Source organism: Struthio camelus, chromosome 17 (genome assembly GCF_040807025.1).
Source record: "Struthio camelus isolate bStrCam1 chromosome 17, bStrCam1.hap1, whole genome shotgun sequence".
NCBI classification, from domain to species: Eukaryota; Metazoa; Chordata; class Aves; order Struthioniformes; family Struthionidae; genus Struthio; species Struthio camelus.
In genome coordinates, this window is record NC_090958.1 from 9,385,134 (window position 1) to 9,408,251 (window position 23,118).

At 50.0% G+C, this 23,118-nt stretch overlaps 2 protein-coding genes across 2 annotated transcripts; both read right to left on the reverse strand.

Moving 5' to 3' along the window:
• LOC104152237 (glutathione S-transferase theta-1) lies at window positions 1–12,063 on the reverse strand. The gene is made up of 6 exons (XM_068910681.1): window positions 11,902–12,063; window positions 11,723–11,779; window positions 7,336–7,423; window positions 5,575–5,725; window positions 3,084–3,260; window positions 1–2,034 (listed from the first exon to the last, which is right to left on the reverse strand). Exons 1-6 carry the CDS (start codon window positions 12,011–12,013, stop codon window positions 1,834–1,836), a joined length of 786 nt encoding a protein of 261 aa, XP_068766782.1. The 5' UTR covers window positions 12,014–12,063; the 3' UTR covers window positions 1–1,833.
• A 5,211-nt stretch (window positions 12,064–17,274) lies between these two features.
• On the reverse strand, window positions 17,275–22,970 carry GSTT2B (glutathione S-transferase theta 2B). The gene is made up of 5 exons (XM_068910683.1): window positions 22,777–22,970; window positions 19,787–19,874; window positions 19,215–19,365; window positions 18,378–18,554; window positions 17,275–17,518 (listed from the first exon to the last, which is right to left on the reverse strand). The coding sequence occupies exons 1-5, from the start codon at window positions 22,886–22,888 to the stop codon at window positions 17,312–17,314; spliced, it is 735 nt and encodes a 244-aa protein (XP_068766784.1). The 5' UTR covers window positions 22,889–22,970; the 3' UTR covers window positions 17,275–17,311.
• Window positions 22,971–23,118: the final 148 nt, after the last annotated feature.

The following is a 23,118-nucleotide window of genomic DNA, read 5'->3' on the forward strand; positions in this document are numbered from 1 at the left end:
TTCTCATAAAACCAACCACTTTCTATTTAAAATGTAACTCATAATTGTACACAACATTTTTGTGAATAAAAACATCAATAATAACATATTCAACTCATGCTTGAGAAGGGAAAAAAGGAAGGGTGGGAATAAACAACATGTGCCTGTTTCTAATATTTCGGTTCATGACGAAAGAAAGCCTTCAGTCAGGTCTTCTGTCCTTATAAAGAACATAATCACATACTGAATTTTTCTGCTAATGAATTATATAATAGAATTCTCTTTCCAGACAGGGAATGTAAAGATCTCCGTAGGTTCTGGACTAAATCAAATATTTCTAGAACCTAAACCTTAATGTAAAACACAATCAGGTTGTCTAGAATGCAACAACAGAAACGTGATTAGCCAAGATATGTTAGTACTGGAAAGAAGAGATGCTATTTAATTTTTGAAAGAAGGAATTTCTGAATAATTTATCTTCATTTCTCAGGGGAAGAGTTTTTGGGCAAAGTTTTCAGGATAAGGTTGAAGAACAACAACTAATTAGGAATGGAAGCATGCAGAAAAATATATTCCATCAGTTTTTGCATCCTTTGTCATTTGCTACTTTCAACTGAAGAAATCAGAAATGGTTGGATTCCCTCAGTTTCACCTCATTAACTGTGCTGCAGTACAAAAGGGTTTTGTATTTGAGCTACAGCTAATCAGAAAATAAGCACAACCAAGAGAAAAAAGAAAAAAAGCCCAAAAGCCCGAAAATAACTCTCTGCCCTTTTATTGTGATGCATGTTACTCAATGCCACAAAATCTCTCTTATTACTTCAGTTGCATAGGGTGACTTACTCAGTGAGCTTCCATCCAAAACAGTCTCAGAAGAGCATGTCTAGATTTCTCCCTCCTCTGCGTTTCCTAGGAGGAATGTGGGTTGCTATTATACTATTACCACAGAAAAAAACATTTTGATAGCTATCATATTCTCTTTCAAGAAATCATTGTGAATGCATTCTTTCAGTGTATTCCCTATATTAGATCAACAGAGTATTTTAGGTAGGCAATTGTTTGAGGGCTGTGGCCACTCAGTTTTTTTGTATTCGCTTTGGTCTTTACTACACAAATCTCCAGGAATTTCCCCTACCACATGTCTACCGTTAGACCAAGTGCCAATGAAAGCCAGGCTTTCAAAAGTGGAGAGTCGTGGTTAAACTGAATAATTACAGGGAAAAGAATCACAGTTGCAGATGAATATGAAGAAACTTTTCACAGGAGCCTAAAGGCAAACTGAAGAACTGTGGAATGTACTCGGACAGCCAAGCAAGAAGCCCCAGCAATAAGAAAGTTTCCAAAGAAAAATTCAATGTCTTTTCTCACTTCTGTGGCCCGCTGTAGTTTTGCTCTGGAATTATCTGTGCACAGAGCTGCTGGGAAGGTGAGGATTGGGCACGTGTTGCAGTGCTTGCCGCTTGCGAAGAACTTCAAGCAGCCGGTGTTACAAAACACGGGAAAGCAAGGATCCTCACCCTCCACAGTTCTCTGATGTTCCCAGTTCACAGGCTGGCTCAGATTTTGTCAGGAAGTAGCACTCATGTCTCCACCAACTCTGAGAATACTGACACTTTAAAATAAAACTCAAGTGCACATATTAAATGACCCATAGGGCCTCAGCCTTGTGTATAAATGTAATGTTTCGGGTCTCAAAACTTCCCCTTCTTCTACCCTCAAAGATTCAGGAAAGGGTTGGGGGGTCCTGCAATTTCTACGTAAGAGTTAGAGAGCTCTTTCCAGTTACATATAGAACTGGAGATCAGGGAGGAGGTTAAAAAAAGGAGGGCAGGAAAAATGGTAACATAGCTTAATTCATTTCAACATCTTCATCAACACAGGTGCCAGGTGCTCTTTCAGCTGTGGATCGATTTGAATGTTGCTCAGTTCTTTGATATTCAGGATCATCTCATGGGCTTGGAAGAAAAGCTCTTTCCCCACAGCTTCCTCCACCCGCCTGCGCCACTCCATCAGCCTAGGTCTGTCCTCAAAGATGTCACAACCGACTCCGACAGGCTGCAGAAAGGGGGAAAGAGCAACAGTGAGACACTGGGCAGTCAACTCTTTGCCAAGGCAGCAAGCACCACAAATGTCCCTTCAGGTACAGGCCAGGGGAGAAAGCGAGGAGGAGCTCACAGAGGAGCACTATGAAGGAAGGAGATCTCTTCTAGCCCAGTGTATCCATCTGGCAGTGCAGGACGCAGAAGTTAACCTGTATTTTACAGGACATTTTATAGGCCCAGTCCATTCCTGAGTACAGGAGCAGTTGTTATGGGGTAGCAGAGATGACTACCGCTTAGTGTGAGCAGTTTTCAGATACAGCATCAAAGCTGTGGTGGGCTGACAGCTCCTGGGACAACTGCACAGCCCGCAGTGAAGAATGCTGTATTGGATAGCAAAAGCACTGCACAAAAGCTAATCATCTAATTGAACTGATGTCTTAGTTGGCATAATCTAATCCCCTTTTACTTTCTGCCTGTACCACTCCCCCAAACATGGCGCGGTACAGAAGCAGAACTGCTATTTTTCAGTCTCTAGGATACAGAATTACGAGCAGGAAGCAATTCTGGATTGCAGGATCCAAGCCATGATGTCCTAGGAGAGCACACCCAGTTTGCAACAGCTTTAATTTGATTGCATCTGGCTGAGATTCAGTTTTGCGTCTTCCAGACGTGGCATGGGAAAGCACCATCCGAAGAAGAATATTCTTGTATGATACAAATATTCTTATATCTTTTTGTTACTTCACCAGACCTGTCTGCTATTGCTTCTCACTTTCTTTATATATTGCCTCCTCCTGCAGAGGCTAAAAATAAAGTCACGATAAAGGCAGACGTGAAGAAGAATATTGTTAGAGTACAGAAACAGAAGAGATCTGTTGAAGCTAGATTTTTTTGCTTGTTTTCTGAACCCGCTCCCATATTCTCCTCGTTATCTTAGGGCAGTCCTGCTGAGATATGCCCTCTCGCCCCTTTCCAGAGACGTTACCACAGGCTGCACCCTTCCCTGCCTGGCAGCAGGTTTTCCCTTGTGCTGAGGTCTCCTTACCACACTCCAGCACTCACTTGCATCAGCTCCACAATGGCCACAAGATCCGCGAGAGAAATCTCGCTGCCGACGATGAAAGCCTTGTCCTGCAGAAACCTCTCCTCAAATTGCTTCAGCGAAGTGCACAGCCCCTCCATAACCTCCTGAAGCTTCTCCGCAGGCAGCGGCTGCCCGGTGAAAAGGGGAATCAGCACCTGAGAAGAGAACAGACTTACAGGGCCACCAGCCACCTTCTTCTGGGTCTAGTGGGAGTCTTTTAAGTTACAGCCCATGAGCTGCTCATGGTTGTCAGTGTCACCACCCTGCAGCAAAGCCACTTAAGAGGATGAGGCTAGAGCTTCGCGGGCCGCTGCCGTTCCAGGAAAAGCAGTGCGTGGACAGAGAGCACACAAGCATGACTGACCTGCAGTGACAGCAACCTCCAGCTAACGGGCAGCAACACGCAGAAAGACACCAAGGCTTCAGCTGCCGCTCTGCGCCCAGCCTCGCCGATTCCCACTCCACCTTGTTGCGGTACAAAAGAACAGCGGGCAACAGCCCTAGGCAAGACAAATCTCTACCACAGTCACCACTGCTATGTCCTCCTTTTCAACAGCCCAGCAGCCCACAGCTGCCCACCCTGCTGTGTAACTGGTGCTAGGGGCAGGCGGGCGCCCGTGCCGCGCGGTGACGGAGAGGAGGGCACGGTGGCGGCTGCAGCAGCGAGCGGAGGAGGCCCTGCAATGCAGCGGGACTGGGTGGAGAGGCAGGAAAAGCGCTTGCCCTGCGCACCGGCAGCCAGCGAGGCTGAGAGAGGCTACGGGCCTTTCTTCCCCCAGCTTTTCTGTGGCCTCCCAAGCAGCTGGGTGGCAATTTTGCCTTATTCCAGTGCAAACGTTTCCAAAGCAGTCATGTGAATGTGGTCCTTGTCTCCATGGGCTTGCTGGCACTGAGCGCGTTAGCCTTTCAGTGAGGTTTGTCAGCATCCAGCTTCAGCCCAGGATCTCTGAAGTGCATTGTATCCACAAAAGAAGTCAGCTGCAAATCTCAGCTTAAATTAAAAACTTATGGTTTCAGATGTTTACTGCTCCAGCAATGATTCACAAAGACATGCGCACTCTTGGAGCCCTCAGTGTTTCACTGTGATGCTGCCTCCACCTACCGCAGCTTCTATAGAAATATAGTTTACTCAGAGAAGCAGAATTAGAGACAGAAATTTCCAGTGGTGAGAGTGGAGTGAATTTGTTCTTATTGCTAGTATAGTCAGCAGTTCATGTTGTGATTGCTTAATCCAAGCCAGGATGTTTGCCAAATACATGTGGAGACTATTTCATCAGAAAATTCATGGCTGGTTCTCTTCCTAAGCAGTTCCAATTTTGAATGATGGGATCTCCAGGTACAGTGGTCTGAAATGGCATCTTCTTCCTTTCCTCTATCTTGGAGCTGTTTGTCTTCTCCGATGCCTAGCTAAAGTTACATGGTAGCTATATACATTTTCCTATTTCTAATGATTCTGAAGATCTTTTCTGTAGCTGGGTTATCTAACCAGCAGCAGAAATGACCTGGATTTGTTTGCCTTGAAGCACTGCAATGTCAGCCTGCAGAGACTAGAAGAAGCTGCTTTTTGTATGAATCTGACTCACGTTTGTATTGCTTCTCTGTGCTCTCTAGCCAAAAATTCAAATGTTAATACATCAAGAAAATCAGTGAGCCCTGATGTTAAGCACAAACAAGGGCAAACTTAACACAGGAATGGTGAAGTCCTTACCTGTTTACTGGCAACCCTTATTTTGTCTGATATCCTGTATCACAGCTGTACTTGCAGGGCTACATTTGCACCTGGGTTTCTCTGAGGACATTTACTTTAACTTGCAGAGGAGTTGGCTGGAAATAGGTGTCCAGCAGAATCATCTGATAATAAGTGACCTTCTGCCTTAGGGTGAAACTGTTAATTTTGCCTAGATATAAATTGATCTGACCACACTGAATACAGAAGATTCTGCCATTCTCTCTGTACCTACCCCCATACTATCTGTCCCTGAGCCCATTTCAAAGGAGTGTGTGGGCGTGCTGGTAGCGGAAGGCTCTTTCTGCGTTTCCACCCTGAGGGGGCTTCAGGGACTTGGTGTAGGAAGAACACAAGCTCTCAGCTTCCCACAGGAAAGCACACGCTCACCAAGGCAGCAAAACCTCTGTACATGCGCTGCATGCTCTGCACAGCTGGGTAACGAGGCAGAGGCCCTTGCAGGCAACACTTCAGTCTGTTATGTAGTCATCCATGAATCCAGGCAATGAAAATCTGTTGGGCTTTGAGACTTTCTGAATCACATCAACTTTAAGGAAAAGAACAAAAATGACCAAAGCTGCTTTTGCCAGAGGAACAGCAGTGAGGAACAGCTCCTCTCAGCTAGGGATGGCCTAGGTTTTTATTTCAGTGTGACAAATTCACTGTATCGGGGCTGTTCAAATGCTCAGTATTCTGCCAGGAAAACATCACTTTGCTCACATTTTAATATTTGATCTCCTTACCTTGATCCACATGGTCTTAGGAGCATTAGCCCGGATGTTAGCATGATGCCATGAGAGGTATTCATCTACCTGCGCCCGTTTTTGTATGTCTGATGGGTACCAGTGGTCAGGAGTGTTGTACTTCCGACTCAGGTACAGGAGGATAGCAGTGCTGCTCAGACAGGAACGAGAGACAGGAAAGGGTGAGGGTGCTGCGATGCAGAGTGCTTTCCCCTGGGCTCCCTCTCCTGCCCCGTCTGAACTTGCTGCTTCCACTGACCAGCATTCAGATCAGGATTTGCAATGGAGTCCAGGGGACATACAGAGGCATCTAATTCCTGTTGGCCCTTACTTCCCTTAACCCCTCTGAAAACTTGAACCTGCTGGAAAATCATAGCCTTGTTACATGGTGCACAGTACATATGTGATATGGTGCTGGACAGTGACTAGACACTGGGTAAACAAACAATACATCTCCATAATCATCTATCAGCAATGTTAACCCATTTGTTCCTCAGCTGCTCTGAGCCGTCTCTCTGAGACCTAGTGCTGCCTGTGTGCTTCTGTGCGGAAATGAAGCTGTATAATTCATTATGTTGCCCTCTGATCAGATCTAAGCCTTTCTGGCCTGCAGCTTCCACTGAGGCCAGTGGAAGTCCTAGCAGGCAGAGCCCACAGATTTTTTGTGCTTGTCACGTCCAGATGTTGGTATCCTCACTAACTGGCAGGAGAAACCAGGTGGAAAAAAATCTTAGTTATCTGAAACAACGTGTAAGCTGCTGCTACAAAGAGATGCCACAGAAAACCCTGTGAGGGCAAAAAGAAAGAAAATGCAAGCCCTCCTACTACTATAATTCAATTATTATAGTCTTATGATACTATTAACCAATTAGATCATAGATGTCCGTAGTAATTTTAGAATGTAGAACACACATTTTATCTCTACAGGTGCTCCTTTGGCCTTTAGGACCGACTCATATGAACAGCAGTGGTTCCATCTTTCTCCTAGCGTAAAAGGGATTTGATAAGCTTTAAACATTTCCCTGCAGTATTTATAATCTAGTTTTTGAGGTAACTGCACCCAAGGGAAGATCAAGAAGTTAAACCAGCTAATTGGTTTAGGTTGCAAAAGATAATTCAACCACAGCAAACGGAAACAGAGGAAATGAGATTATAAATGAGGTTATACTACTACAAATACTCAACATGTTACAAGGTATGACATTTTAGGGAGGTTTTTTTCAGTCTTTGCAAGGTTATGTTGAAGGTAAAGAGATCTGAAATAAAAGAATACCATTGCAATCATATATATGTATATATATAATTATATGTCAGGACCTAGGGATGAGTTCACAATGTATTAACCTTTTCAGATCAAGAAATAATGTATAGGATAGAGTAAATAAGCACTTTTAACATCATCTTAGGCAAAAAAGGCCTGCTTCTCCATAAACAGACTCAAAGATATAATGACTAATTGATCATCTATAATTACAGGAGTTCCTACCAAAGGAGCATCTTTTTAACAACAGTGTGGGCCATGTCTATGTGAAACATGCACAGCTTTCACTGTATAATCATAACCTTGCATGTCAATGTACTTTCACCTCCTTTCTCTTTAGGAACACAGGAACTGAAATGCCAAAGTAGATCATTAACCCGTCCAGTCCGTAAACGCTCATGGCCAACCCTGTGATCTTTAGTCATTCAGAGGGAATGACATCTCTTGAACACTGCACGGGATTACTGATACCTGAGGGAGTTTGAGGACTGAGTTCTTACCATTCTGCTAGGGTGAAGTCTCCATCCTTCAGGGCTGGCACTTTCTTCAGGAGGCTGACTTTGCTGGCCCCTTCGCTGTTTGATGGCTCTAACAACAAGAACAGACAAGTCAGAGGTTAGAAGAGTATCTGCCAGTGAATGATCAACGAAACAGCTGCCTCCAACCGGACAATCAGAAAACTGTGTTAAGTGTTTCCTATATGGTCATATCTCATAACTAAAAGGCAATGAAACTGAAGAGTCAGTACAAAGCCACTACAGACACTGCAGGCTGCTTAGGCCTGTCAGTGCCATGGAGCAGTTCACAACAGTATACAGGAATCCAGTTGCTTGACCCTGGTACCAACAATACATATAAAACCTGAAGAATCACTCACAAAGAGGCATTGAGATACTATGATGACTATGCTGGCATTGAAAACGTTATTGCAGATAACCAGAAAGAGCTAGCCTGACTTGAGAAGGCTGTGTCCTATAGCCATAGAGATGGGGGGAAAAAGAGGGAAGTTAGGAGAAAGACAACTGAGCAGCTGAAAAATATTTGATACTTGCAGAGGAAGCAGGGTCTGGAAGGGCTGAGTTGCATGAGGAGCATCCTAATAGGGCAAATGGTTGCTGCTCCTGCTCATGTTCCCACAGGCAACAACAACAAGAAGGAATTTTCCTCCAGCTTCATGAATGTGGCTGACTCTAGCTAGGATGGAGTTATGATGGAAAGCACCTTGAAAGCCTTGGGCCCACAGACGTCCTTGCAATGGATCAGTAATCAAAGAGATCCTGGCTGACTTATAGACACACACGGAGCAAAATCTTTTTCTTGTTTTTATCTCTGAAGAGCAGAAGGATTTGAGTACTAACAAAGAAAGCAAATGTTGTCAGCAGAGCTGGTCCCTCAGCAGACACTCAGCTGAGGATGTTTCCGGAGTTCTTGCTGGAATGGGAAAAACATGAGTATCAGCAGTACAACAGTAGGCCCATAAAACAATTCATTGCTACCAGAGTAGAAAATTAGCTAGGGGCAGGGAAGCTCACGCACCTCTAGCCTGCATCACCCCGGCTCTAGGTCAGCGTGTCAACCTGCCTCTGTCAGGAAAACACAAGAGGAATAAGCTGTCCCATAAAAGAGTTTAAACTCCACAATCACTGGAGTTTGGAGACACTAAGAGCAGGCTCTCTAACTGCATTTCCAGGTTCCCGTTGAAGGCACTGAACTTGCAAGTCAGCAGTTCAGTGCCAGGGAACCGTACGTGAGCCCAGGAACATGCACAAAAGAAAAGGTTTATTCGCTTTGTTTGTTTGAAGCGCTCTCTCTAAGGAGACATTACCTTCAAGGGTGCAAATCCTGATCAAATCAGCATGACCAGAAGGAGGTCTTATACAAAAATCTCTTTTGTTCAAAAATTAAGCGCCCTTAGCTAATAAACAATGATCTAGGCCCCAAAGAACTACTTGCCACCATTCAGGAGGCAATGGCAGTGTCTGCATTACTGGACAAAAGCTCAGCAGAAATTAGTCTCAGAGAAATAAAAACAGTCTTTGGACTATCGAGTTTATTTACAGTTGGTTGCAGAAGGGGTGGGAGAAAGGAAGGTTGCTGCATTATAAGTTAGAGAAACTAGCAAAGTCTCTGACTGCTTTCCTAATAATCTACTTGATTTCATACAACGAGACAAACCAAGCCGAGCAAACACGACTGCCCTGTTCTGGTTTCTAGCTGACTAGCCCCTACTTTGTTTCTTCTTTGAGAAGTGCTTTTTTAAAATTTGCATGTGACGAGGTTCAGTGGAGCCTAACGTTCAGGTCCATCCCCTGTCCGAGGGGACTGAAGCCCTGTCTCCCTGCTGGGAGATGGCTCTGGCTACCTGGGGTGCTGGTGCTCTCCTACCTAGCTGGGGAGGGAGTCCCACAGCGATGTCAGGAGAAGAGGCAGGAGAAAAGGGCTTCCTAGGAATAAAACCCAGAGAGAAAGTGCAAGAGAAAGCATACCTCTATCCCAACAGCTAGCATATTTGCTTGGGAATGAGGGGGTTTCTAGTTTCTGCTCCCTAGGGCATGTTTTCCATAAAACAAACAGTTTTTTGGAGCAGGGATGAGAACACACATCTGTCTCATCCCAAGGAGGCTCCCCAGCTCCCGTTCACACTCTCCGGCCATCTCTCCTAACCCCCTGTGCTGTCTGGATCCATCGAGCCTCTCTGCACAGATACGGACTGCTCCCACCATTCTTGCCAAGACCCCCTCACCTTGGCACCGGGACGCATGCCCTCACAGCCACCTGGCTCGCAGGGCTCGCAGCACAGCCCAACTCAAACTGCCCGAGAAGCTTCAGCCTGGCATTCCCCAGAGCAGGGCTGAGAGAGCCCAGTACGGCACCATGGGCAGAACTGCCAATTCGCTCCTTAGGATTCTTAGTGCAGCTCCTTTTAACATCCCTAAATGTTCACTGGTGTTAAAGCAGCCACTGAGCTCTGTAGAGTTCAGGTGGTCTTTTGAAAAAATGCAGCGGAAAGCTGCAAGTCAAAAATGCTCATAACCAATAAGAACTCGATTCTCAGACCTAGGTGTCTGCGATTATCTGTGGCCGCTGTTTGTTACCCGAGGTAGCAAGCAGCTGAGAAATGATCTAAGTGAGCTGTGGGCAAAGGCAGCCTGAATCAGATTTCAGCCAGCTTTTATAGTGTAACAGTCGTAGCAGGAACACTGAACACGCATGCCTTAGGGGACTAACATGTCACTCCAGCAGGCTGGACAGGAGGTCAGTGGCTGCTACAAGGACTGCCGGCATCACAGCCGAGAGATGGCATCCTGCTCGCTTTGGCTCACACGGTGCCTTTACACAGAGACACAAGAGACCTGTGCAGAGAGACTCTGCCACTCATCTGCAAACTGGTAAAAGTCTTGGTATGAACACTAACTTCAAGTCGCTTCAGTGGGACTGACTGCTTATTGTATTAAAATAGAGACCAATGTTTGTATTTGCAGTTTAGCAGAGTTTAAGACTGTGTCTCTCTTGCAGCAGGCAGAGCTAGCCTTTACGGACAGAGCTACTTCTTAGGTGGCCAATCTTCATCATTCCTGTGATGCTGAGGTGACTTGCAGTGCGGTTTAATATCAGTTGGATCTGGTGTGATCAGCTCTTCACGTCCCATAAGGGTGTGCACACGCACACTGTGTGTATTGCTGGGCTTTGAGCAACAGCTTTAATAGGCAGAGTGCACACCGCCAAAAGCAGGTCAGGCTGCGAGCAGGAAGAATTCTTAAGGGTAAGTCATAATGCAAGGAAGGAGATTTAAAAGTGAATAAAAATAGGTGGACGAGTTTTTGCAAAAGAAGTAAAAAAAAAAAATCCACTTGCCTATCACGTCCCTGCCTAATCATCCCCTTAGCCAAGGATTTCGGGATGTAATTCTTTGCCTTAGGCAAAAAAATAACAAACAATTTACCAGGAAAATGCAACATGTAAATAGGCAATAGTTATCTTATACAGCTGGACATGTCCGAACAGCTGAGTGTTTCCGCTAAGTACACCGTTCCCAGAGCGCTCTTCGCCTGTCACTGTGACTAATTTGCTAGAAATGGCTGGAGGAACATTCCTTGGGGATCCACAAAAATAGCTGCAGCACAGCTATGAGACAGCTCCGAGATAAGAGCTCCATGGTCAAACCATTGTATCTAGGCCCCTCCACAGGGCAGGTATTTAAAACCAGTCAGGTTAGCGGAGGAGCAAGTCCTCTCTCAGTGGGCCAAGCACAGCTTCCAGGGCTGGGCTTCCAGGTCAAGCGTCTCCTCTCTCTGCTGATATCAAGTCTCCCTAAACATGCACTTACCCCTTCTGAGCTGGGAGAGGGGCCTTGGACTTCCATTGACCTAGACAGGACCAAACTGAACTTGCATACAGGAAAATGAGTCATTGACTTGGCAATTTCCAGAGAAACAGCAATTCAAGACATGAGAGTAAAGAGGAAGCAAGTGAGACGCTGTTCACGGAGCGGGGCTGAACAGCGCAGAATGCAATGAGCAGGCAGAAGAAAGTGCTCGTGCCCCTCAGAAAGGCGAAAGGGCTCCTCTGCCAGCAGCGAAGACCAGAGCGCCCAAGGATTACTGCATTGGGGATCAGAGAAGGGGATCGGGGGAATCCTCCGCACCGCTCCTGCCCGGCCGGGGTCGCAGAGGGGATCGGGGGAATCCTCCGCGCCGCTCCTGCCTGGCCGGGGTCGCAGAGGGGATCGGGGGAATCCTCCCCGCCGCTCGAGGAAGCTGTGCCGGGGCCCGGGCAGGTGTCGGCCCCGGGGCGGGTCTGTGCCGGGGCCGGCGGGTCGCTGTCACCTCCCGTCCCGTCCCGTCCCGTCCCGTCCCGTCCCGTCCCGTCCGGCCGCCGGCTCCTCACCTGCGCGGGGCTGCTGCGCGCCGCTGCCGCCGGCCGCCCTCCTGCCCAGCACCGACTCTGCCAAGAGCCAAGAGAGGCGCCCTGAGTGCGGGGCCCGGCCCGGCTCGACCCGGCCCGGCCCGGCCCGGCTCGGCGGCGGCCCCGGCCCGGCTCGGCGGCGGCCGGCGGGCTCGGCCCACCTTTGAAGAGCTCCACGTGCTTGAACTCGAAGGGGATGTTGTTGCTGCGGGCGAAGATGTAGATGGAGCGGCAGGGCTGCGAGAGCAGGTCCAGGTAGAGCTCCAGCCCCATGCTGCCGCCGCCGCCGCCGCCGCGCTGCCGCCGCGGGCGGGGGCGGGACGGGGCGGGCCGGGCCGGGCCGGCGGCGGGGCCCCGCGGCAGCGCCCCCCGGGCTCCCTCCGGCCTCGGGCTGTCGGCAGCGGGAGGAGCGAGCTGGGCTTCGGGGCGAGGCGCGGGCCGAGAGCCCGCTTGCCGGCTCGGTCCGCCGCGATGGAGCCGCCGCGGCCCGGGAGGGGGCCGGGCCCCGCTTCTCCCCGGCGGCCGCCTCCGCAGCGAAGGCTGCGAGAGGCCGGAGATGCCCCGGGAGCGCGGCTCTGCTGGGGCCTGTGCGGCGGCCAGGAGAAGGTGCTCGCGGCGTTCCCGCAAAACCAGGCAGCCCGGGTTGTGCTCGGGCTGCAGGAGGGAAAGGCTGCCGCTACTGTGCGTGCAGGTCTGCTTTAGACAAAGAAGGTTACGTGTGAGCAACAGTGAATGAACTCGAGAGAGAGCTTGGTATTAGGCGGCGAGGGAGCAGGAGGCTGCCCTCGCTCTCCACAGCCTTGGCTGACGCAGGGCAGGTTCAGGAGCCAGCTCGCGCACCAGCCGTCCTGCCACGGCTCTCAAAAGCTGAACTGTCGTATTCGTAACGCGTCCCTGCAGGCGTCTGTCACACTGCGCGTGGGGCTCTTGAGCCACGTCCTCTAAGCCCGTGTTCAGCTCACGGTACCAGAAGTCAGTGCGTTTCTCGTTTCAGAAGATGATTCTGCAGTGACGCGCTGCCTGCCCCGCGCTGCGAGGCGATGCCCTGGAAAGCCGCCGTGCGGCAGGACGATATTCCCTGACGATATTGCCTCTGCATATCCGCAGTCAAGCGTCTTTCATTTCTCCCTGTTATTTATCATTTAAGATTCCCATGCAAGCAAAGAGGAACTGAAGAAGTTCAGAGCGAATTCAGACCCTCGCATGGAGCTGCCAGCATTGCACGGCTGTGCGGTGGTGTGAAGGCGACGTGCCGGTAAGGGCAGCGACTTCTGTGACTCCCAACGACAGAGCAGCAAACCGGTCAAAGCAAAGTCACCCGCCAGTCACCCCCCCTCAGCTCAGCCGACATCTCTTCATCAGTGCTGTGCCAGAGGGCATCACGCACAAATCCTTCGAAAGAGCCACAACAACCTCAACAAGAGGGAACCGGAGGTTGCTCTTTTATTTGTGGAAAGGCTGGTGACATGGTTTGGATACTGAGCATGGGAGTTTGTTGACTGGATAAATTACAAACTGGAACAGTCTCCAAGACTTCTCCGAGACTGTCCTAGGAATGGGGATTACTCTAAGACCAGTCAGCCTATGAGAGTCTTTTGAGGCCGCTGTGTCTGGACATTAAGTAATGAGTCCCCTGCACCATGCACCGTTTTTCAGAGTCAGTGTTCAGATTTAGGCCTGCACAACAAGATTTTTGCAGTTTCTTTGCCTGAACAGAGAGAGGGGCCCTGTCCACATTTCTGGTCCAGGGCAGTTTGCCCTCTTGGGGAAGAGCACCTGCGTGCAGCACCAGCACGCCAGGACGCGCGGGCTCATCGGTGCTTGCCTTCACCGCCAGGAAATCTGAAGCACTAAGGGAGTGGGGAAGAGGAATGCGAATGTGACTTTGCACAGGTCATACAGTCAGAACAGCCTTTGTACTTCAAAACGATTGCATGCCCCCACTCTTAAGATATCACTGAGAAGAGTTCATTGACCTCAGTGGTAGGTAGCCAGATTAGCAGTGTGGGTTCACTTTGCTCCTTCATTTATGGTTCAATTGATCCATTAGCCCTATCTGGACTTCAAAGACCTTCTTGCGTGCTCCCTGGAAAAGCTCCTTCTTTATGGCTTTCTCCGCTTTGCCTGACTGCGCTGCTCAGTCCACATGCCTAAAGGAATATTTATATCTGGTTGCGTTGTATAGCATTTGCTTGCGTTATTCCTGGCTCTAGAATAGTGCTGTAAGCTCAGTATTTCTATTTTCTTCCCTCACCCCAAAGGAAGATTTTCCTCCCTGTACTGACAAGATTCATTATCAGCTTCTTGGAAGCAGGAAACTTAGAAAAATGCAGTAACTTTTGCATTTTATCAGTTAAGCATTCAGAAAACATTTCAGAATATATAACTGTTTTTAAAGCATTCCTCCCATTTTGTGTACCCCAGTTTCATTTTATTCTAGAAATCACAGGCTCTCACTTTTGGTATTTGCAAGTAGCCCCTGGCAAGACTTGAGGAAACAATCAGGACAGCATGGTCAACTGTCACTCGGAGCCTAAACTTTCTCCATGTGCAGCTGAAAGGGGACTGGATGCTGAACAGCCATTGCGCTGTCTGAGGCCGCCAAAGCTCTCGCGCAACCAGTTGGTCTTTGGCAGGTGGAGACGGCTGCCCTTGGGGCTCGCAACTTAGGACCTGACATCAGCCAAGATCAAATGACACAGGTGAACAAAACAGGGGAGGTGGAGGGACGGCAGAAAGCAAAGTACAAGGACGAGATCTCCATGACTTAGAGCACAAAAGCAGCAAGGCAGATTTATCCCTTGTATAACTCTGTTGCCATCAAGGAGTTACTAGGGGGAGGTGTTTTAACCTGCATGTAGAAGGGCCCGAAACGCCGGTGGTCACTGCACACAGCTTCACTGAGAGAGTGAGCCCAGAACCCAGGTGGGCTTTAAAGCAGACAGAGTAGACTACGAGGGGAGGGAATTCTTCCTATCACCATGACCATGCTGGGAAATCCTGTCTATCCTCACTGCTGTACTGGGACTTCTGCTGGAGATGGGCAGCAGCTGACCTGTGCGTTTCTCTCTCCTTGGTGACCCTGGCAACACAGGAGCACAAGACAAGGGCTCAAAACATCGTTCCAGCGTGCTTTTGAAGGTGTCCTTGCAAGAGCACACAGTGGGTGAGCTGTGGGCAAGCGGTGCCTTATTCAAACAAGCAGAGAATTGGCTTGAGACTCTCTTACGTGGAGCTCTTGAGCTGCAGGCATCATAAAAAAATAAAGAAATAAAAGACACTCTGTTTGCCTTGGCCCACGCACAGCAGCCCTACCTCGAGATCCTGCCAGGGAGATGCATGTCAAGAAAGGCGCTAGTAGGGATCCCGGTTTCAGGTCTCTCTATCAAGATTAGTGCTCCGTAGATTTAGCTCTTGGTTATGGACGGTCGCTTTGCTCTGTTCATACTCGAACAGAAGCCGTGCGAGGAATTTATTGTGCTGGCAGTGGGAGGTTTGCTCTTTACAAAAAAGCGAGAAGGTGGAGGTGGGAGCCCGGAAGGCAGGCAAAAAGCGCAGCGTCCCGCGGAGAGAACGCAGCGCGCCGGCGCAGCTTCGGGCAGGCGGCGAGGAGGATCCGTTTCGTTCTGGCGGCGCGCAGAAGCCCAGCCAGGTGGATGTGGTAAGCTGCAGTTTACAGAGAGAAGGAAGTGGTTGGCAGCGCAGCGTAAACAGGCCGTGTTCTGCAGGCGTAACGCTGCCAGCCCACGCTGCAGCAGGGAAAGCAGCGCAGCACCTGCAGGAGCGGCCGCCCGGGCGGCAGCAGCAGCGCACCGAGGGCGAGGAGGAAGCTGCTGCTACCGAGTTTGCTAACTGGGGTGCAAAAGGCTCTCTTCGGCGAGCGTACCCAATAAATCAGAAGACGGATGTCCTTTGCCTGTGTCAGCACAGACACGGAAGGAGTTTTGGGGCAGACCTGCATTTTCACTGCTGGCACTTAGGATCTCCTGCAGGCTGGGAGAGCAGAAGGGGAAAGGGGCTGCGCCAGCTCAGCCCTCGGGGACGGCGCGTTGCAAGCTCTGCGTCACGGTGCCCTTTGGAGCAACTAGAGGGCAGGTTTACTCAGGAAACTCAAACACGGGAGAGGGGGCTGGCTCGTTCCCCAAAGCCAATGGGTCCCGCTGACAGGGTGCGTCGGACTGGTTTGACCAGCTACTTTCACCTTTTTTGAGCACTGCGGTAACTTGGCTTGTATCACGATGATTGGCGTCTGACACCCATCGCACCAAGCAGCCACCTCTGCGTGGTGTAACCCCCCAGCAGACCACAGCACAGACACAAACAGGCTTCCAGATACAGCCGGTTCTTCACGAGGAAGAAAAAACAGTCCCACAAACTGGAACCCTCCTCCTATCTCTCACCTGGAAATGGAACATCAGGAAGGGGACAGGAAGGGGACAGGAAGGGGACAGGAAGGCAAGCAGGCGACAACAGGACACAGATGGGGTTGTGAAAGGTGCTGCACAGGCGTGTGTCAGTCAACAGCCACCTCCTTCCAAATCCTGTCTGCACACCCAGAGGCCAGGGTCTTACGCGTTAGACAGATTCCTGACACAGCTACAACACGTGGCAAGCGTAACTGCTGATTTTACTGGAGCATTTGAAATGGCAAAAACATAGTACAACATTAACTGTATTTAAGGCATGAGTCAATTTATCTCCTGGGCAGTCCAGTCGCCCCAGGGCTGGCCAGCACAGCTCCCTCTGCCAGCCACCCCAGCCCTGCCACAGCAAGAGCGCCTCGCTGAAACGCCTTCCACTCCGCTCCCAAAGGAGCTCCAGAGAAGGGCCGGAGCGCCAACATGGCTTGAGAAGAGGAAACTGTGGTTAGCAGAGGTTTCAATTAAAAAAGCAGCTTTTCTTTACTGTGCAGGCTATTCTTTGCAGATTATGGCCTGAGTCTCCGGTTGCTTGAGGACCTTTATTCATGGGACTAACCCCATCCTTCCCAGCAGCTGAGAGCTCACGATAACCTGCACAGTCTCCCTTTGCTCCATCAGATAACGCAGCAACCTCTAGCGGCCAGGTGCTCTAACACAGTCCTGGGCAAGGTCACCCGTCCAAGGGCCAATTTTTGATCTTTCTTTTTTTATTGAAAGAGCAAAAAGCTTTCTATTGGGCTTGTTGCAATGTGAAAGCCATTTTCTACACCTGGTCTTCGTTTGTTTTCAGACAGATCTGTTCTGTCATACTTTCAGGAAACCTTTGCCCCCTTCTTTGTTGCTGTGACCTGGAAAACTCAAAACAGGGACAACACCGAGGCATTTCTGACTAGCTCCAGTTCCCTCATGGACTGAATTGCCTCAGTCCTCAAGCAGATTCACTGGTGCTGGAGCAAGAAAGAAAAGCCTACGCTGCTACAGCTCTCATATCTGCAGCGGACAAGAGGGGAAGCAGCTCTCTCTAGTCTTTGTTTAAGATGTAGTTGCCTTTCCTTTTGCAGAGTGGTGTTTTTATATGATTTTAACAGAAATGCTGAAATGTGACAAAAAGCCTGCACAAAGTAAGCCATTTTATTTCAAGCGTAACCCCCTAATTCTGGCCAGTCTGCTTTAGGAGCTGATGCTTGAAATGCTCCATCAGTTCAGGCGCAATTTCATCAGTGGTAAAGTTCTTGGCTTTCAAGATGCCCTCATGCGCTTCCTGGAAGAGCTTCTTCCCCACCGCTTCTTCCACCCGACTGCGCCACTCTGCTAATTTTGGCCTCTCCTCAAAGAGGTTGTAGCCAGCACCTACAGGCTGCAGAGAGAGAGCAGCAGACCCTGAGAGCAAGGTTTTCACACCAACAGTCAAACAAAGCATTTGCAGGATGCAGCCAGAACAAAGCACGGATATGTTTCTGGTTCAAGGCAGGAGACGGTCATCACATTTGGTGGAGTTCATCTCTGGCTAGTAGGACGAGGAAGCGAGTGCTGTCGTCCTTAGTAGCTGCTGTCCCCTGGGACTCACAGCAGAAGAGCACTCCCATGGCTAAGCCAAGAAGTGTCCTGATAGGCAGCACAGAGGTCCATGCGGACCAATCCATCTCTCCCAAATATCTGTACTTTCAGTAGTTCATTTTATGAAACTGATTGCGGTAGAGTTTCAAATAATCAAATAGATTTATTCTCACCTAAAATATTCTCGCCCTATTCCTAGGCAGCTGTGGCAGTGCATCAGTGCTTCAGTCTAGGAATGGGGATGAGAAGCTCCTGCTCTGCCATTCAAAATACAAAGCAGTATCTATATATTCGGCGCCCTCAGACACATGCAGAGTCCAGATTCCCTCCTGAATTCCTGCTCAAAGGCGGGGAGCTTTTCTCCCAGTCTCTCCCTCCTCCCCCTCTGCCTAGTTTGTCATTTATCTTTTTTTTTTTCTAGAAGAAATGCCAAACCCAGGAATTTTGTCTGTAGTTCTATAAAGAGAAGTGTCTCATCACAGTAGAAGTTCCCCGGCAAACAAACTCAGTTATGGTCAAAGTCAAAAAGGAACAAGTTTAAACTCCATTAAAGAGTAAACGGCTGAGGGAAAGACTTGTTGTTTAAGAAACGGTGGTGCTGCAGCTACACCTTGGCCTGGCCTGCCCACAGCCCAGCTTGCATTGGGATTGGTGCTCACCTGCATGAGCTCCACCAGTGCTACAAGGTCTGCCAGGGAGACCTCGCTGCCTGCGATGAAGGGCTTGTCCTGCAAGAACTTCTCCTCAAACTGCTTCAGGACAACATTCAGCTCTTCAGTAACCTCTTCCAGTTTCTCTGGAGGAAGGGGCTGGCCTGTAAGGAGAGGCAGCAGCACCTACCAGGGAGAAAAAAAATGCTGCTTTTTATATGTTTTGCTCCGAACTTAGTTCAGCCCTCCCACTGGCTTCTAAGCCCTCCCACTGTCCTCACCAGCCATGCATGAGAATAACTGGTACCGCTCATCTTCTTTGACAGGTTAACGTGATGTCAGTCATTAAACCCTCTGTGTCCTTTTCTGCTCCCTAGAAAGTCTGAAATTTCAATCACAAGAGTCCCCTGTCAAGGCAACATGCCTCTCCAAGAAGCTGCACTTTGTTTTCCCATGGGAGCTGCTTCCTTTCCACGCAGAGCATCAGCCGGGCAGAAGGCAGTGAGCTGTGTCAGGCGCTCACTGCTCACTAGGCCGAACCTAGTGCGCGTGTGCTGCTCTGGACTGCATCTAGAAGGGACCACAACCCCACGGGTCTCAGCGCCTGCGCAGGAGAACTGCGACTACAGCATGAAGGATTCGTGCAGTTGGAGTAGACAAGGCCATTTCAGTTAGGCAGAGAAATGGCTCTGCTGATCACCTGAGTCATTTCCCAACCTAGTTTTGTTCCTATCCGTCAGCTGGCTCGCTCATTCGAGTAGAAGGGTTCTGCACACGGGAGGTTACTTCCTGGGCCATAGCACTCACAGCTGTTAACATTTAATCGTTGCTATAAAAGAGTCTTACCTTAGTTAAGAACAGCTTGCTCCCCTTCCCACGAATGTTGACGTGCTGCCACGACAGGTACTCATCAACCTTGGCCCGTTTCTGCAGGTCAGATGGGTACCAGTGATCGGGTGTCTTGAATTTCCGGGTCAGGTAGAGGAGGATCGCAACGCTACCCACAAAGTAAGAGACCAGTGAGTGGATGATACGAGATTAAAGCACCTTGTCCTTTCTCCATCCACCCAAATCTTGCATTGCTGGACCAGCAGCAAAATGGACCTGATCCAGATCACGTACAAGTGCAGGATGCACAACTACCCGCCAGTCACAGCGCACGACAGTTTGTGCCGGCTTGACTCCTGAAACACCGCGCAGGGACAAGCTAGCTCCAAGAAGCAGCTCACTGTTTTCACGGTCCGCGCCGCGTGAGTTGCTTATAAGCTTCTCTCGTAAAAGGGAATAGAGAGACAGGAAAGAGGCAAACAACCAGCTGGGTGGGAGTCCCGGTAAAGATACCCAACAGTACACTGGCAGAATCCAAGCGTTAGGATAAATAATACTTCAACAGAGGTTTGAGCTTATTTGAGCCTCACCTCTCTGCTAAGGTGAAAGAACCGTCTCTTAACGCTGGCACTTTCATCAGCGCGTTCACCTTCCGGAAATCCTCCATCCTGTGCTGCCCTGAGGAGGGAAACGAGGCAGTGCTGCTCGGTACCTGTCTGGAGACGCTCGAGGAGTCTGTGGGACCCGAGTTCCCAGCCTTGACTGCACAAATACCGTCCTGTTTAAATTCACAAGCAATCGAGAGGTGCCACAAGGTGACTACTGGGTTTGCTCAGTGATGTCAACTTACTTGCTTGTCGCCTGCGTACCAGACAAGCCTCTCGCCAAGGTCAGAGTGGGTCAGGCTCCGTTCATACCAACGGCATTTGTCACCTCGGGGCTGCAACAGCACTAAGCTTGTGCTTGGAGGTACCTGTCAGGGCACTTGTGCTGTACTGACCTAGAATGAATGCTGAGCTCCTTGGAGGGGGGGGATATTAATATCAGAAACAAGGTGGGTTAACTGTAAGGACAGCGAGAAAGCAAAAGATTTAAAGGATTTTTTGTTTTGATGGAAAAAAAAGTAATTTATATTCAAGTCTCTTTTTAGTCCTTAGGTGAAGATGGTGAGTAGTTTAGGACAAACCTACGAATCTAGCTCTATGTGCAGGTTTTACATATGCATATTGTATATTAGAGGAAATATGGATTTGAGTTGACTTTTAAGCTAGCTTTTATGCCCCCAAAACAAGGAAGGTAGAGAGCGAACCCGACAGGAGAAGGCATTTTGGTCATGTGGCGTCGCAGCATGCTCCAGTATTGCTCCAGGTTGGGCCCAACCTCACAAACCCCGTTTTGTATGAGCAGTTTGTGCCAGCCTTTTCCAGCTCCTGGCTTCAGGGGTATACGTGTGCATCCTTGCATTCGGGTCCCTCTGCCACCTAGCCCTGTGACATGCCTTGCTGAGTCACCTGAGAATCTTTATGCCAGAGGACAGACTCTGGACATGGCTTGTTCTGCCAGTACTTGGCAGCTATTCCCTTTTACGTGTGACTCGCGGCTCCCTCTCCTCCCCTTCCAAAAAGGCGCTGTGATTTCCTGCACGCACTGTCTGCAGGATTCCAAGTCCTCAGGTGCCTCCAGAGGGTTGTGTGCTCTCTGTCCCCTTCTCACCCTTTCTATTGCATTTCTTTGAGGCCTACGCTATTGGGGACCCAAGAGCATTTCAGAAGGGACTTGTTCAACCAGCTTCCAGCACAAATCAAGGTATATGTTCCCTTACTTGGCCCTTACATATTGCAGAGCGCCATGCACTACTGCTGCAAGGCCATCCTCTGTTATACCCTGGTAAGCGCTGATTTGGGGGCCTGCGTGCGCGTATGTGTCTGTCTAGCACCTAGATCCTGAGTTAATTCAAATACAGTTACTGGGAGTGCTTCCCTAGGAGCGGGAGGCGTACGCAAGCTACAGGAATAGGATGCACCTTTAACATGCCTGTTAGCCAAATTACCTGTCTTAAATCCACTGACCAAATCCTAGCGTGCTGGTGAAAGCAAACGCTGCTGCTGTAGGGCATAAAGCACTGAGAAATTGTGATTGAATTCACTTTTCTTCCAGTCTGTTCCCTGCTAGCCATTTCAATTTTTCCATTCTCCTTGGTGCTCTCCTCGTTTGCCTACGAGTCCCTCCTGCGTGCTGTTACCAGTGTCTCATCACAAGTGCTTCCTGGGAAGGAAGGGAGATGGGCTCACCCCTAGCTAGCTCTCCTGGTACCAAGGGCTACAGTACCCCCGTAGCAAACGTTTATTCCTCCCAAGACAGGTCAGGGAGAGGAAAGAGGCAGCAGTGTGCAATCAATGAACAGCTCAGGCATGAAGGGGAACACCCAGAGCCTAAACCACACGTCTGAGGTTTTAAAGCAGCAAGTTGGAGCCTCTTTTATCAGTCTGAGCCCCAGAAGCCTTCTCATCTTTCACTGTTTTAAAAACACCTGCGCAAGTAAAGCTTAAGTGCCATATATTATCTTAATGTCAAATCCTGCAGAGTCCTGGAAAGGTCAGAGGATAATTTTTGCCATCTTTAGTTGCAAATAAAGGAGATTCAGATGTTTAATCCTTGAAGTGGGAACACACGATACCTCTTGGGCAGAGGCCTACCAGTTATCAGGTGGCTTTGAAACAAACCGAGACACCTTCCCCTTCCCGATCTCTCAGCTTTCAGGCTCCCGGCTGCCGCGCTGCGCTCCCTGCGCGGGCTGTTCCTCGGCCCCGGCGAGCTGACTGCGCCACAAACCGCTCGGCCTGAGGAAGCGCTCGGTCAGGTGGCCGGCGGTCCTGCCCCACGCAGGTGCTCCCCGGTGAGCTCCGTTCCCCAGGCCCTTTCACAGGCGGCTGTTAACTTTACGTTGAAAGGAGAAAAGCTGCTCTCCAGTAACAGCTGCCTGCTGCTTACTAGAGCGCCGCGTTTTCTAAGGAAGTTGAACTGAAGAGCCCACACATCTTGGTTGTCCTCTCGCATACACGAACTTCCTGGCTCCTACTGCTTTTTGCTTCCCTCCTCAGTCGGGCACGGACACGGTTCCAGCACATGCTGAAGGAGCCTTTCCTCTCAGTGAAGTGGTCTTCTTTCTGAGACCCGTTTGCTGCTGAAGTTGGGCTGATTTAAAGGATATCATAGACCTTTGCAGAGCTGTATTTGTTACAGAGGAGTGCAGGCACTGAGACTGCTGTTTGAAAGCCAGGGCTTTTTTTTTTTTTTCAAGACAATCAGGTCTGGTTTTTGTGTTGACACCAGTGAGCTCCACCAGCTGGCGGACTGACACCCCACCCTCTTGCTCCAGCCTGTATTTATCAGAATTAGTGAGTAACCCAGTCCCACCCATCAGCAGCCTGCAGGAGCCAGCGCCAAGCTGTTATTTAACAGCTTTTGCTGCAGGCAAGGAAAGCCCGGGGTCCCCTCGGTTGAGGACGGGCTCCCTCGTCGGGCCGGGGGCGCTGCCCAGCGCCCTGCCTGCAGCCGCCGAGCAGCCGGCCCCACTCACCCTTCATCAGCTCCACGTGCTTGAACTCGAAGGGGATGTTGTTGCTGCGGGCGAAGATGTAGAGCGCCCGGCAGGGCTGCGAGAGCAGGTCCAGGTAGAGCTCCAGCCCCATGCTGCTGCTGCTGCTGCTGCTGCTGCTGCTGCTGCCGCCGCCGCCGCCGGGCTCCTCCGTGGGCCGGGCCGGGCCGGGGGCGGGCGCGGGGCGGAGCGGGCGCCGGGCCGGCCCCCCGACGAGGCCCCGCGGCCGCTGCCTTTGCCGAGCCCCGCGGCAGGGCGCCGGGGAAGCCGCTCGCAACCCGGCCCCCCGCGCTCCCGCTCCCGCCCCCCGTTTTAACGCCGAAG

What these genes read in the sequence shown, in the direction of transcription:
- LOC104152237 (XM_068910681.1), bottom strand. Translation starts at nt 12,013, where the DNA reads ATGGGGCTGGAGCTCTACCTGGACCTGCTCTCGCAGCCCTGCCGCTCC. An exon ending in GCACGTGGAGCTCTTCAAAG is followed by an intron (nt 11,780 to 11,901) that starts GTGGGCCGAGCC and finishes GGCTCTTGGCAG; the next exon opens with AGTCGGTGCTGGGCAGGAGG. An exon ending in GACTTCACCCTAGCAGAATG is followed by an intron (nt 5,726 to 7,335) that starts GTAAGAACTCAG and finishes CTGTCTGAGCAG; the next exon opens with CACTGCTATCCTCCTGTACC.
- GSTT2B (XM_068910683.1), bottom strand. Translation starts at nt 22,888, where the DNA reads ATGGGGCTGGAGCTCTACCTGGACCTGCTCTCGCAGCCCTGCCGGGCG. An exon ending in GCAAGCTGTTCTTAACTAAG is followed by an intron (nt 18,555 to 19,214) that starts GTAAGACTCTTT and finishes TCTCCCTGGTAG; the next exon opens with GTGCTGCTGCCTCTCCTTAC. An exon ending in CACTGGTGGAGCTCATGCAG is followed by an intron (nt 17,519 to 18,377) that starts GTGAGCACCAAT and finishes CTCTCTCTGCAG; the next exon opens with CCTGTAGGTGCTGGCTACAA.